Raw genomic sequence first — 15,028 nt, forward strand, 5'->3', positions numbered from 1 at the left:
GTTCTTTTAGTCCGGGCTTAACGTCAAAATGTAAAAAACCTGAGACGATGAAATGTGTGTTTTCTCTGGGAGCCTTTGTGAATAAAGCTGTAGAGAACGCCGGCCTCCTCTCGTCGTCCCCCTCTCTCTTCTCGCCAGCTGGTCAGAAGGTCTCCTGCTGCCCTCCGCTCACTTCCGGCTTCCTGCAGCACCTGTTCCTGTTTGGCAGCGAGCTTGGAGAAGAGCCATCTGCTGCTCGGCTACGCATCATTTTGCCCCCACACTCTCTCTCTGCATGCATCCGATGTTTCTTTGATTTTTAAAGCACTCAGTGACAGACAGAGGAAAAAACTAAATGGATAGTGAGGACTCTAAAGGCCGCCTTGTGTTTCTGCGTCTTTTCTGAGGTCGAGGATGTTAGAGATTTCATTTTCAGGGCCCAGTTTGCCCCCGAATCAAATTTAGCTCCCACATTTCAACGTTAAAAACTTCTGCAGAGAAGTCCTGAAAAAGAAGCCATCCTTTTGTCAAAGTGATCATAACCTTTTTGTGGTATTTCTAATAATTTACAAAGCTTTATTTAATTTACATTGTTGATGCTTTTGTGTTTAAGGATTTCTTTGGATTTAATCGCTAACCGTTTTCTTTTTAATTTTTTTAGATATATTTTTCTACTAAAATACTTAATACTCCTAATGCTAATGTTTCATTTCATTTTCCTATGGTGAGTATTGTTTATTTTAAACTTCATATTTGTTATTATATTGTTCATATTTTTATTCTATTGTTTTTGTCTGCTGGAATCTTCAATGAAACTCTGGCACCATCATTTGTATTGTGATTAAATTAAAAGTCATAATCTTCAATAAAAATACTTTGTTACTGTTTTGTAATTTGAAGACTACAAATCCCATGGACTACAAATCCCATGGACTACAACTCCCCTGCGGAAAGGAAGTGCTGCGTCGGCTGCGCATGCGCAGGGAGGCGGGACGCGGATATACACCGCTGTGTAAAATGGCGGCGTGAGAGAGGCTTGTTCAAAACACAGAGACGTTTACCTGAGAGGCCGCTCATCTCTCGTCGAGGTACCGCCTGCGTCACGTGGAGCCGTTTCCGAGTCACCCAGAGACAGAGGTTGGAATTCACATTGCGGATCAAGGTGCGTTTAAATCAAATACCGTCATTTAAACGCAGTATGCCTGGCTGAGCTGACCCTAGCATGACGCTAGCCGCTAATGTGAGCTAGCGGTAGCAAGACGTCAGCCAGCTAGCTGCTAAATCCCGCGGCCCGTTAGCTCGAGCCGCCGTTAGCTCCGCGAGGACGGACGTTAAATGAGGAAGTGGATTTAATGGAGAGCTAAGTGCGGCTAACTGTTAGCCAAGTCCACCTGCGTTTGTTTACTATGCAAACGTCTCCGTTCTAATCCGCTCAGAACGCGTTTAATAGGCCGTAGTGGAAGGTAACAAAGTACATTTCCTCAACTACCTCAAAATTATACCTGAGTATTTGTACTTTATAGTACTTCTCCAGGACAATACTGTAAGTTAATTTAACTGCACAACAAACTGACTAGGCCAAAGGTTGTTAATATACTATTTACTCCACTAATGAATTACTGCTGGTACGTGTACTGTGTGTATATTTACACGGTGATCAGAGGAGGGATGGCGAAGAGGATCGCTGACAAGGAGCTAACGGACCGGAACTGGGACCAGGAGGAGGAGGGAGAGGAGGTGAGTCTCACTTCACCAGCTCCTTTCCTTCTGTCCTTTGCATTCTGGATCTTTAGTGCTGTTGGGTCAGAGGTCACAGCTAAGGGCCACGTGAGGCTGCTGATGACGTGTTAACGCGTGGGTCTCCTTCCTGAAGGCCGGGACGTTTCTAGTCGCGAGTGAAGATGTGTTGAAGAGCCGGCCGATCAAGAAGGCCAAACGCAGGAACACCGGAGAGGTAAAGGCACACGTTTGCCTGCTCGAGGGTCCGTCTCCTCTGACCGTCTCCTCTCCTTCCAGGTCGAGGGCAGCGGATCCTTTAAAGGGTTTAAAGGTTTTTCTCTGGCGACGGCGCCAAGCGGCGGCGGCGGCATCGCCTCCACTCCGACGGCGTTCTCTGGTTTCGGGAACGGCGCCGGCTTCGCGGGCCTCGGAGGCCTCGCCAACGGAAACAGCATCGCTCCGGCGTTCAGAGGGTTCTCCTCTCCCTCTGCGACGGGCCCCCCCGCACCGGGTGAGGAGACCAGAGCAGCGCTTTAGGGTCACGCCACCAGTGAGGAGGACAGGAAGTTGGTCGTAGTCAAAGAGGAAGTTGAGGACAACAGACACGACGTGACTGAACGTTTAGCCGGCAGTATTTTCACAATAAAAGATCTGATGAGAATTACAGCCACTGGCAGGTTAATGTAAAATGGAAGCCTTTACTTTGAAGGCTGAAATGAATGTTACTCATGATGGACCGTGGTGGTCCGGCCCGCGTTCGGGGGGCTTTGAGTTTGAGACCCCTGATGTAAACCGAAGAAATCATTGTGCCACACGATGCGTTCAAAGGCCGTCGTATAGATGCCCATTCAGGGGAGTGTGGAGCTCTGCGGGTGTTTGAGGAGAACATGCTGCTTGGTGTCACACCGTCAATCCTCCCCTCTGTCCTCTCAGGTCTGTCGTTCACTGGCCCCGCCTCCTCTGACATCACAGCCCAGCAGACCAACGGCTCGCCGCAGGCGGCCGGCAGCAGCAAGGAGTACAGCCGGCAGCTGACGGCCCTGAACTGCTCGGTGAGGGACTGGATCACCAAGCACGTGAACGGGAACCCGCTCTGCGACCTCAACCCCATCTTCAGGGACTACGAGCGCCACCTGGCCAGCATCGAGCGCCAGTACGGAGCCGGCTCCTCCTCCGCCGACGAGGACAAGAAGACGACGCCCCCGGCCGCCCCTCCTGCTGCTCCTCCCTCCTCCTCCTCCACGGCGACTCCGTTCTCCTTCGGCAAAGCTCCGACAGACGACCCGTCCAAAGGCCCCGGCGTCACGTTTAACTTCGGCCAGAAGGTGGACGGCTGCGTCCTCGGCGCTCTGGGCTCCAAAGCGACGCACCCGAGCTTCTCCTTCGCCTCCGGCCAGACCTCCGTGTTCGCGTCCGTCAGCGGAACCAAGGCGGAGGAGGCGCGGCGCCCCGGTAGATATGAAACATGGTGCTGAGATGAGCGGCGCTGGGGTTCAGTCCTCATGTGTACTCGTCAGTGACAAAGGGTTCTGTGTGTAGACGAGAACGGAGAAGAAGAGTCGGAGGAGCCGCCGAAGGCCGAGGTCAAGGAGGTGAAAGAAGACGACGCCTTTTACTCCAAGAAGTACGTCTGAAGAGTACATTGATTTATTTATTGTATTATTCTGTTTGTAATTTCTAACAGAAGTTCTCTGAGCATTTTCCAATCATGGCATGTTTCTTTTTTTAAAGGTGAAATAACAAATACGATGGAAACAGTCGATGATACAAATCTACATATTATGAATGTTGTAATCTGAATATGAACTGAAACGTTTCAACCTTAATTCTTTGTTTCAGGTGCAAACTGTTCTACAAAAAGGACTCAGAGTTCAAAGAGAAAGGAGTCGGAACGCTTCACCTCAAACACACCGAGGACGCTAAAGTTCAGATGATCATCCGCGCCGACACCAACCTGGGTACACACACACACCCACACACACACACACACACACACACACACACGCTGGTCCAACAGCTGCTTCCTGACTTCAGGTCGTCGCCAAACAGATGTTTTTAGTTTGGACCGTTCAACGTTTTAATTATAAGAATAGACATTATATATTTATAAGTGTTTTCAGTGGCAAAGAGAAATAAATAATGAAGATGCATAAATAATGAAGCATTGTCCACCATTCAACTCGTCTCACTGGGTCTCAAAACAATAAGTTAGAATAAGACATTTTTAACTGAATGAATTTAATTATTGACGGTGATTTTCTTGCTGACCTCTTATTTTGAAGGGAACATCCTGCTGAACATCCTGCTGCAGGCCTCCATGCCGTTCTCGCGGGTCGGTAAGAACAACGTGATGGTCGTGTGCGTCCCCAACCCGGCCGTGGACGACAAGAACCCCGGCTGTCCCGTCCCGCTGCTCATCCGGGTGAAGACGGCCGAGGACGCCGACGAGCTGCACAGGACGCTGGAGGAGAAGAAGGGCTGAAGCCCCGATGACGTCTCACAGGTTCCCCCACAACACGTCGTCATACTGTGAAGTATTTAACTCAAGAGAAGCTCCGCCCACATTCCTCGGGTCCGGCGGCCATCTTTAAAGTAACGACCGTGTTCATTTCGTCGTTGGATATTTATTCTGTGGGAGGAGCTTCTTAAAGTCAGCTGTTTTTTATTCTTTTTAATCTCCGTCATCAGTTTTTGTTCTTTTCGGTCCTTTATGTGACGTTTGAGAAATAAAATACAAAATAAACCACCTTGTCTGCTTTTTTCATCTAAAACACTTTGTTGTGATTCTCGTTTGTATCCAAGTTGCTTAAATCACTAAAATAAGAGTTAAACAAATGTTTATATTAATGTTTATTTACAGAAAAGTTGTGTTTGTTAGTGAATTCAACACAAACATTAAAATGGAACAGTAGTGAGACGACGTGTCAGTGTACAAAAAGCCTCACATCCACCTGTCAATCAATGTCAATACATTCAGCCAGAGGCATCGACGAGGAAGAGGAGCATTTCCCCTCAAACACTGGATGAAGGACGGCTCATCAAGAACATCCAGCAGACTTCAGATCAGGTTCTTCTCAAACAAACACATTTATCATTTTGATCCACAATTGAATAAATATTTGGAGGCAAAAAGCTTATTTAAACTTCAGATGGAACAAATGAACATAAAATATCCGTTTGTCAGGTCCATTTTAACACTATTGGTTAAATGAAGTGAGTTTGATCCGATCTAGAGATGCAATATTAATTCTGACAATATTTAAAATAATAAAGCTGATTTACAAAAAGACGTTTATTTGTATGATAAAAGTTAGTCTGCGTGAAACTTGATTCCTGATGACGAGTTGTTGTGGAGTGATGCATTGTGGGTCTTTTCGCTGAACGTTCCTCACCGGACTCTTATTTCAAAACTACAATCAATGGTTTTATTTCTGCACTATAATAATAATAATGAAAGTTGACTGAGTTCAAAGAGTAACAGAATAATTCATGTGATTATTTTAAATAATCTCAGAATTTAAACATCTCAGACAATTATTTAAATAATCATTTATGTCCATTTAATTACATATTTTATTTAATTGTTGCTGCTGGTTGAAATATGTTTGTTACTCTAACAAAATGTACTTTGGAGGATTTCATGTTTCTAAGTAGAGTATTAAGTTATTGTAATGAAGGCTTAATAAAACAGTGGTGAATAATAACTGCTGGTCACATGATCTCAGACGTGCTTCTTAAACGCCGTGACGACAAAGTGATGACGACGTGACGCACAACACAGAAATGAGACGAATACTCGACTTGTTGTGAAAGGGTCACTTCCTGTTTCCTCTCGTACAAAAACACGTGACGAGATAAAATCCGAGCGAAGCAGCAGAGACCTACGAGGAAACTCAGCCAACCGCCTTTCAGCCTGCAGGTCACGTGAGCCGGCGGCCTGGAAGAGGAGGAGAAGAGGCACTTCCTGGATGGCTGGTCTGGTCGTGGGGGGGGGGGGGGCGGGGCTGCAGGAGGCACTTTGTTGTGATGCTGCGGTGGAGTCAGCGCTGCTACGTCATCAGGATGGGCTTCTGCCTCACCTCCAGGATGTCTGCACGGGACAACGGGGTCAGCACCGAGACACAAGACACCAAGCTACTGAATGTAAAGCGGGCGCAGGTCAGCTGACCCGCGGCGACCTCTGACCTGCGGTGATGCGGTGCAGCGGCAGCGTGACGTAGGTCAGGTGGGAGTACAGCAGGAAGTAGTCCTCCGTCCGGTTCAGTTTGAGCCACGAGCCGACCAGCGAGCGGCCGGTGCCCGACAGGGAGCGGGAGCGCAGGTTAGAGGCGGCGTGGAGGTCTGGGGGGGCGGAGAGCGTCTTCATCATCATCATCATCACCACCACCACCACCACCCGCAGACACCACCTACCTTCGTCTTCCTCCTCCCTGAAGAACTCCTCGCTGTCGTTGGCCGAGTGGGACTTCTTCATCTCCTGGTTGCGCGGCACTTTGCGCCTCAGCGAGGGCGAGAAGAAGGAGGGGCGTGTCCTCTCCGGGGTCGGCGGCGTGCTGAAGGACGTCACCTGGGAACGCGACGCGCTCGTCAGGTACTCCAGGACACCCGGGGTCCCGGCGGCATGCATGCTGTGCGTTTGTTTTGCTCACCCTCTCGTGCACGGGGGACGCCTGGTCCTCCTCGGTGCCGCAGGGGGAGGTGTCGCCCGTCGGCACCCTGCTGACGGCCATCTCGGCGTGACCTTTGCCCTGCGGACCCTTCATTCGCACAAACTCCATGTTGTTGTACTTGTAGAAGCCGAAGGACATGCGCTGCGCCATCTTAGCCGCTACGCTAACCTGTGAACGGGTCATCTTCATTCATGATACACGCAGCATCATCGCGCGTCAACAATAATAATGCATTTTATTTATAAGCATAAGACATCATGTGAACACAGCATCAATGTGTAACGCTGTGGTCACACGCGGCGTTGGCGTCTCACCCGGTTGTCGTAGACCTTCTTCAGGGCCTCGTAGCGGATGGAGCCCTGGAAGATGACCCCCTGGAAGGTGTTGCTCTTGTCGCTGGCCACCAGCTCCACGCACACCATCTCGCCCTCGCCAACCGTCATGTCGCTGAACACCTGCACGCGGTCATGTGACGACACACCTTCACCACATCATCATCATCATCGACAACAGCGACGGATGGACGAGGATAAAACAGCCGATCGCTTCCTCAATGTCACAGATGTGATAGAAGACTAAATATATACATATTTACATATATTTGAAGTATTAGTGTTTAGTTTTTTCCATTGTTCCTCGTTTTGATCGTTGACGTTTGTTCTTAAGACATAAATAAGTATTTACCTTCGTCGTCATCATCATCATCATCACACTACACTGGGCTGTAAAAACTAACAATCCTCCAACGGTCCTCGAACGCATCGCGTCAGAATCTAAAATAAGCTTCAATCGTTTTATAAAACCATTTTCCTCAGTGAAACTACGACGTTCAGTCACGTGACCACAAACCAGAGAAGATGTGAGTGAACTAAAGAGCTCAACGGGGTTCGTCACCTCCTCGAAGTTGTCGATCATGAAGAAGATGTTTGGGTAGCTCATCTTTGACTCCTCCCCTTTGCTGTCCATGGCGTGTTTGCTGGGAGACGCAAACACTTCCTGTGAACACAGCGGATGAAGGTAAGAGCGACGCGTGGAACATTACAGCAGGTGTTGGGGGGGGGGGTCACACCTGGCACTTCTTCTTGTGGATGTGGATGTCTCCGGCGTCTGAGCGCGTGCAGACCGCACACGTCACCACGTAGTCCAGCTGAGGAGCAAACGTCACACCTTTACCTTCCCGTCCTGCATGAAGAGCCTTTATCACGTTATTCACATGAAGTCTCACTTTCTCTCATTGCCTCAATAACTTATAGTTTAGTTACTGTGACAAAGTTTCATTTCAACCAACCACAGTGTGTAGTACACAGTGTGTAGTACAAAGTGTGTAGTACAAAGTGTGTAGTACAAAGTGTGTAGTACAAAGTGTGTAGCAGTGTCCCAATTAGAACCCTTCAAGATGATCAAATATCCAGATATCTGTAAATAATCAGGTTTTATTCTTATTTAACTTTGAACTCATTAATTAAATAAGCATTTTATGACAAAGAACATCTGGGATGAAGCATCACATCGTGATATTTGATTTATCATTCACATTAATCTTTAATCGCTATAATCTTCAACTGTTTGATGCATATTACATAAAGTAGGGCTGTCAGCATTAATTCATTAATCTATGCGATTAATGTGGCCGAGATTAATGCAACCAAACATTTAAACGTAGTTAACGTTAGTTTGTTTACCGCGGAAACAAACGTCGGCTAGCTGCAGAGCGGTGCAGAAGAATTACTCCACGTGACAAACAGACCACTGAAAGCACTGCTATGCTAAGCTAGCTAGCTGCTAGGCTACTTCCAACTCAACATCTAAATGTGCGATTAATTAGCTAATCTATTGACAGCCTTAATTTAATGTAATGATTTGCTCAAAAGGTTCCACGCTAAAGAGAAACCGTCACATTTAAACTCAGATTATAAATGATGTCGATTTAGATTCTCGTTAGAACGATATTCTTGTACGATATTCACATATTTCACACGAGAATCCCATTGGGGCTCCTCAGAGGACACGCCTCGGTAAAGACCTTCTGCAGGATGAGGTTCAGGTAGACGCTCTCCTCCCAGTCGATGTCGGGGTCTCCGAGGCCGGGCAGCTTCTTGGAGTCTCTCCTGTAGACCTCCACCTCCACCTGGACCACAGCGCCACGGGCACACGTGAGCGACCATCTACACAGAGCTCAAGATTTCCTTTGGGATATTAAATCGACTGCAAACATTTATTTGTGATTTTAATAACATTAATATATTATTAATAAATGAATTTGATAAAATATCTCCATCACCTTTTTGCCCTCACTGCTGTCGCCGCTGACGTAGGCGAGCTTCCTGCGGACGTAGAACAACATGTCGTCCTGCTGAGGAGCGAACTTCTCCATGAAGTACGTGGAGAACATCCAGGTCCAGAAGACGATGCGGTCGTCCCTAAAGCCGCCTGACGGGAAAACAGGGGGAGCGTAAATATTGTATCCTTTGAAAAATAGATCAATAATCTGCTGCTTTATTCTTTCTTCACGTCTCCAGGCTCCTGCCTGCGGCCCGGCAACTGTTGCCAGGCAACCGGGCCGAGGATGACGCGGCATTAAATGAAACCTGCTGCCGGAGGAGATGCTGCGACCCACAGAGCAAGAACCACAGCGACCGGCTTAATATTATTCATGCATATTTAAAAGAGTAATTCACGATTACATTTAATTATTATAGATTGTTGGGACAGAATAAACACCTGATAGAATAAATACTTTTCAAATAGAAAACTGATGAATACAAACTGGAAATAGTGCTGATATAAAATAAATATATCAAAGTGTACATAGAAAAAAGTACTGTGCTAAATATATAAACTACACGCAGGAGAAGAAGGTATTTCAGAACAAGTGAAAATGAAGTTCTTAAATATAATTTCTAATACTTCATAACAATACGGCCTTTAATAAAATACTATAACTAGTGTTTTAATACATATTATTTATACTGTTATACTATTTAATAATAATAATAACAGCTAATAAACCAGCTGGCTTTATTAAAGTGAAAGTGTAGACATTAAAAGGGGCCTCATTTATAAAACCTTGCGTAGGATTTGCGCCAGAAGTGTCGTACGGATGAAACGTGCGGACGCACAGAAATATTCAGACGTATAAAACGTCCTACGCAGTTTTCCCTTAAATCACAATCACTTCTAAATGCAGCGCAGCTTTTGCGGCTTCATGTCACGCCCACAGCTGCCCATATATGGTCTGTGGAACGCCCACAAATTAATATTCATCGATTGTGAAATCACGATAAACACTGAGAGGAAAACGAAGAAACTCAGTGTGAAGTGGAGATGATCATTGGGAGGTGGGAAGGAGAAGTAAGACGCTCTTTGGAGGACACAGTGTGGATCACTGATGCCAACAAGGCACCTGAGGGGCAAAAGGTTGCAGAGCAACGCTGCAGCCTCACGACCTCGGACCCAAATAAAGAAAAAATGGTCTGTCATCAAAGTGGATGCAAAGAAGCGTTTAGCGCCTTCGCCAAGGTGTGTCTCCACGGGGGGGAAAGGGACACCGGAGCTGTCCCCTCCTGATGAGAGACTGGCGGCAGTGATTGGGGATCGGGGACAGGGTCTGGGCCAACATCGGCGTCAGGGGGTCGAGGCGCGTTTGGAAGCTGAGCCACATCATGTAGCACAGCACACGCAGCACGATGTTTCACACCTTCTCAGGAGTAAACAACAACCTCCTCCAGCGCACTACAGCGCCAATCCTTCCATGTGCCACGTCTCCTAAGAGCGAAGATCAGCCATCAGCGTCATTACGCATTGTGACGGCATCACAGCGTTTTATCACCGTCCGTCTGACAAGCAACAGCTGTGTTTAGAGGATGAATTTAACAACATGCCGATATTATTGCAGAACATATTTTACTTTTCTTTTTGAAAATGTGTTAATTAGTATTAGTTTGTTTCACGCTGCAGATCAGACGGGTGTTCGTGTTCTTTATGAGGCAGTATTGGCATTTCATTTACAACAGTCTAGTTTTACACACTTTACACACGTTTGTGTGTTTCTTGCGTTTGCCGACGGTTCATTTCACCCGTTTTTGTGGGTCCGAGCTCGCGTGAAGCAGCGCACATTTCTCCTCCAGTTTTTACTTCACATTACAGGTCATTTAGCAGACGCTTTTATCCAAAGCGACTTACATTACACTTTAAACCCGTGGCGTTTTCTCACATTTTTTGCCCAGGGAGCAATTAGGGGTCAGGTGTCTTGCTCAGGGACACTTTGACACGGAACATGGGGCAGCCTGGAATCGAACCACCAACCTCGTGCTTCCCAGCACACCTTCTCTAACCCCTGCGCCTTCTTTTGTGCGTACGCAAGGTTTACAAACGAGGCCGTGACCTTTTTCACATTGTTGAACCGGAGGATGACGCCTGGTTCAACAACGCTATGAATTCTGGGTAATTACCAAGAGAAATTGAATACCCAGAGTTCCTCAGGAAACAAGGTGTTGTCACGGTGACAAGAGTCAGCTGTGAGGACGAGCTGGTTCGATATAACGAGACTCTTTATTTTAAACATCCGTTCTGCAGCAGAAATCTATTTTTAGCTGCGTATCGTTTTAAAAATACATCAAGTGAGCTGCGACCTCCATCACTCATCTCCCACCTCCCACAATGCATCTCTGCTGCAGCGAGGAGAAACATGGGGAGCCGAGTTCAGGCTGCTGCTTTTCTCCCACTTTTACGAACGAGAACATTTAGAAAAAAAGAGTTTAATTCTGTTTCAAAGCGTTTAAGACGATTTCCAACATGAACAAAGTGCTTTGTCACGTTCTTACAGTGAGAACCCTTAAACATGAACAGGCAGAAGGTAAACAGACAGACGTCCTGCTGGTTCTCCGTCTGTCGGCAGTCACACAAACAAACAAACAGCGTTCACACCAGGAGCCGAATCACACCACGTAACCAGCAGGAGGTCCTGCTGCTCCACCCAGAGGACCACAAGAACCACCCAGAGGACCACAAGAACCTCCCAGAGGACCACTAGAACCACCCACAGGACCACAAGAACCACCCACAGGACCACAAGAACCACCCACAGGACCACAAGAACCACCCAGAGGACCACAAGAACCTCCCAGAGGACCACAAGAACCTCCCAGAGGACCACAAGAACCTCCCAGAGGACCACAAGAACCTCCCAGAGGACCACAAGAACCACCCAGAGGACCACAAGAACCACCCAGAGGACCACAAGAATCACCCAGAGGACCACAAGAACTACCCAGAGGACCACAAGAACTACCCAGAGGACCACAAGAACTACCCAGAGGACCACAAGAACTACCCAGAGGACCACTAGAACCACCCAGAGGACCACAAGAACCTCCCAGAGGACCACAAGAACCTCCCAGAGGACCACTAGAACCACCCACAGGACCACAAGAACCACCCACAGGACCACTAGAACCACCCACAGGACCACAAGAACCACCCACAGGACCACAAGAACCACCCAGAGGACCACAAGAACCACCCAGAGGACCACAAGAATCACCCAGAGGACCACTAGAACCACAAGAACCACCCAGAGGACCACTAGAACCACCCAGAGGACCACTAGAACCACCCAGAGGACCACAAGAACCACCCAGAGGACCACAAGAACCACCCAGAGGACCACAAGAACCTCCCAGAGGACCACTAGAACCACCCAGAGGACCACTAGAACCACCCAGAGGACCACAAGAATCACCCAGAGGACCACAAGAATCACCCAGAGGACCACTAGAACCACCCAGAGGACCACAAGAACCACCCAGAGGACCACTAGAATCACCCACAGGACCACAAGAACCTCCCAGAGGACCACTAGAACGACCCAGAGGACCACTAGAACCTCCCAGAGGACCACTAGAACGACCCAGAGGACCACTAGAACCTCCCAGAGGACCACTAGAACGACCCAGAGGACCACTAGAACCTCCCAGAGGACCACTAGAACGACCCAGAGGACCACTAGAACCACCCAGATGACCACTAGAACGACCCAGAGGACCACTAGAACCTCCCAGAGGACCACTAGAACGACCCAGAGGACCACTAGAACCTCCCAGAGGACCACTAGAACGACACTTAAACACTTAAAGATACATTTATCATCAATCACATTAATCAAAACTATAAAACTACCTCTTCTAACAAATATCAAATCCTGAGTGTTATTTAAATAATCTTCTTCCTTCTGATATATTAAAAAAATAATAAGAGCAGAAGTAAAACACTGCAGACATGCGACATCACAGATATTAAGTTATGATGCAACAAATAATAATAATTAGGGCTGTCAACATTAATGCATTAATCTATGCGATTAATGTGTCCTAGATCAATGCAACAAAATATTTTAACGTTAACGTTCGTTCGTTCGTTTACTGTGGAAACAAAACGGCGGCTAGCTGCAGTCAGTTACATCAAGACGGAGAACTTTTTGTATCGGCAGTAAAACAAACAGTGGCGTGACAGACAGCAGAGAACTGAGCAGAGGAATTAATCCACGTGTCTAACAGAAGGGGGGTGAGCGGCAAACGGACCACTTAAAGCACAGGTGTGCTAAGCTAGCTGCTAGGCTACTACCATCTCAACATCTAATGTTACCCTGCACAGCAAACAGCCCGCAGAGGACCACCGTGTCCCTAAAAGACCTGGTTTGAAAACGTCCCACTAAATGTGGGACATTGTTGGACTTCAAACACGTTAAATGATGGACAGTTGAGAGGAAAGTGCACGAGGACGACAGGAAGAGTCGTAGTTCAACATGTTCCACCTCCAACACCATCACATGTGTGTAGTTTTGTGTTTAAAATAACATTAACAATTAAACAACATTGTCTAAAGTACACACTTTCTAAAGTGATTACTCATTCATTTTAAGATTTAGTCTTAAAAACAACATTGTAACAACACATTAATCGCCATTAACAAATTTCAAAATATGCGATTAATTAGTTAACTTTTTTTAATCTATTGACAACCCTAATAAAAATACTTTAGTTTTTATAGCGCTTTTCTAGATACCTAAGAACTGCACAGAAGAAGGTTCTGGGTCAAATCCGAGTTTAATACTTTATACTTGTATTTCACTACAAGTCAAAAGGGAACGTTACTTTTATACTTGATGCGTGGCATTAGTACTTTTATGTGAGTATTTATAAACTGTGAAATTAGTACTTTTATGTGAGTATTTGTACAGTGTGGTATAAGTACTTTTATGTGAGTATTTATAAAGTGTGAAATTAGTACTTTTATGTGAGTATTTGTACACTGTGGTATAAGTACGTATGTGAGTATTTGTACAGCGTGATATAGGTACTTTTATGTAAAGATTTGTAGTGTGGTATTACTACTTTTATGTGAGTATTTGTACAGTGTGGTATAAGTACTTTTATGTGAGTATTTATAAAGTGTGAAATTAGTACTTTTATGTGAGTATTTGTACAGTGTGGTATAAGTACGTATGTGAGTATTTGTACAGCGTGGTATAGGTACTTTTATGTAAAGATTTGTAGTGTGGTATTAGTACTTTTATGTGAGTATTTGTACAGTGTGGTAGAAGTACTTGTACGTGAGTATTTGTACAGTGTGGTATGAGTACTATGCGAGTATTAGTTTGGAGTGGTATTTTTAGCCTGGAGTTATCTGAAGTACATGATGACGTCAGATGATATCGATCTTTTGATCAGATCGATGAATAATGATCCAGATCTCCGGCCCTCCCCTGTGACCCTGAACGCCGCACATGATGGATCAGTAGAACGGCTACATGTGTGTACACGTGTGTACACGCGCACACACTCGGGGTATTTCCGTACTGAGAGCACACGGCACCGGGGGTCGATCCTCACCGAGTCCGCTGGCCTCCTGCCGCGCGGTGAGTCGGCTCCTCTCGTCGGCGATGGCCTTCAGCATCTGCTGCAGAGACGCGTCCGGTTCTCCGCTCGTCTCCTCGCGCAAACCGGGGAAGGACGCCATCGCCGCGCCGGGACCATGACACCGCGGAACACCCTCCTCCCCGGTACCGGTACCGGTTCCGCAGGTCGCCGGTGTTGCTGTTGCTGAGGGAGACTGTTCCCGTTGTGCGGATCAGCTGGAAACACCCCTCACACTTCCGGTATCAATACGAGGCTCTTAAAGGGACAGAGCACCTGAATACGTCATCAATCACACATATACACACACACACGGAGCACTGACGGGGTTTTATAAATATTTATATATGTAAGAATTCAAAGAATATTCAAAGTTTTCAAAGAAAAAATGCCTCTATATTCAATTAACTGCATGTGAAACCCACCCACCGTCGGTGCTAAGCAGGTCACCAATCCAGCGCACCTCTGTGAGCGACGATGTCCCCGCCCGCCGTCGGCGGAGTTAAAGAGGAAATTAACATGGAACATCGACAAAAGCGTCCCCAGTCAATTGTGACTTCCGGTCAGGTCACATCGCGACACGGGCAACACAACTTTTCCCACACCGGTGTTTCTACGCGTTAAGCTCCGCCCGCCCAGACGCCACCGCCGAAACGTGGATTGTGAACAAACGCACCCTTTGTTTTAAAACAAAGGATGACGTCATTGTCTCACGAGCTCCCGACCACGGAAACGTGGGTTTGTGTT

At 46.8% G+C, this 15,028-nt stretch overlaps 2 protein-coding genes across 3 annotated transcripts; one reads left to right on the top strand and one right to left on the bottom strand.

Moving 5' to 3' along the window:
* Positions 1–890: 890 nt before the first annotated feature.
* On the top strand, positions 891–4,441 carry nup50 (nucleoporin 50). The gene is made up of 8 exons (XM_040174344.2): positions 891–1,141; positions 1,641–1,716; positions 1,853–1,933; positions 1,996–2,209; positions 2,632–3,150; positions 3,238–3,322; positions 3,538–3,656; positions 3,981–4,441. Exons 2-8 carry the CDS (start codon positions 1,648–1,650, stop codon positions 4,178–4,180), a joined length of 1,287 nt encoding a protein of 428 aa, XP_040030278.2. The 5' UTR covers positions 891–1,141; positions 1,641–1,647; the 3' UTR covers positions 4,181–4,441.
* Positions 4,442–4,535: 94 nt separating this feature from the next.
* On the bottom strand, positions 4,536–14,953 carry kiaa0930. 2 transcript variants are annotated; one of them, XM_078100852.1, is made up of 11 exons: positions 14,707–14,953; positions 14,258–14,539; positions 8,650–8,798; positions 8,392–8,496; positions 7,438–7,515; positions 7,263–7,364; positions 6,683–6,823; positions 6,348–6,536; positions 6,112–6,265; positions 5,884–6,039; positions 4,536–5,788 (listed from the first exon to the last, which is right to left on the bottom strand). In XM_078100852.1, the coding sequence occupies exons 2-11, from the start codon at positions 14,382–14,384 to the stop codon at positions 5,748–5,750; spliced, it is 1,242 nt and encodes a 413-aa protein (XP_077956978.1). In that variant the 5' UTR covers positions 14,385–14,539; positions 14,707–14,953; the 3' UTR covers positions 4,536–5,747. The 2 variants fall into 2 exon arrangements, with proteins under 2 accessions (XP_077956978.1, XP_040029080.2); XM_040173146.2 differs by having other exon boundaries at positions 14,711–14,938.
* Between the last annotated feature and the right edge of the window lie 75 nt (positions 14,954–15,028).

This window comes from Gasterosteus aculeatus, chromosome 4, assembly GCF_964276395.1.
Source record: "Gasterosteus aculeatus chromosome 4, fGasAcu3.hap1.1, whole genome shotgun sequence".
NCBI classification, from domain to species: Eukaryota; Metazoa; Chordata; class Actinopteri; order Perciformes; family Gasterosteidae; genus Gasterosteus; species Gasterosteus aculeatus.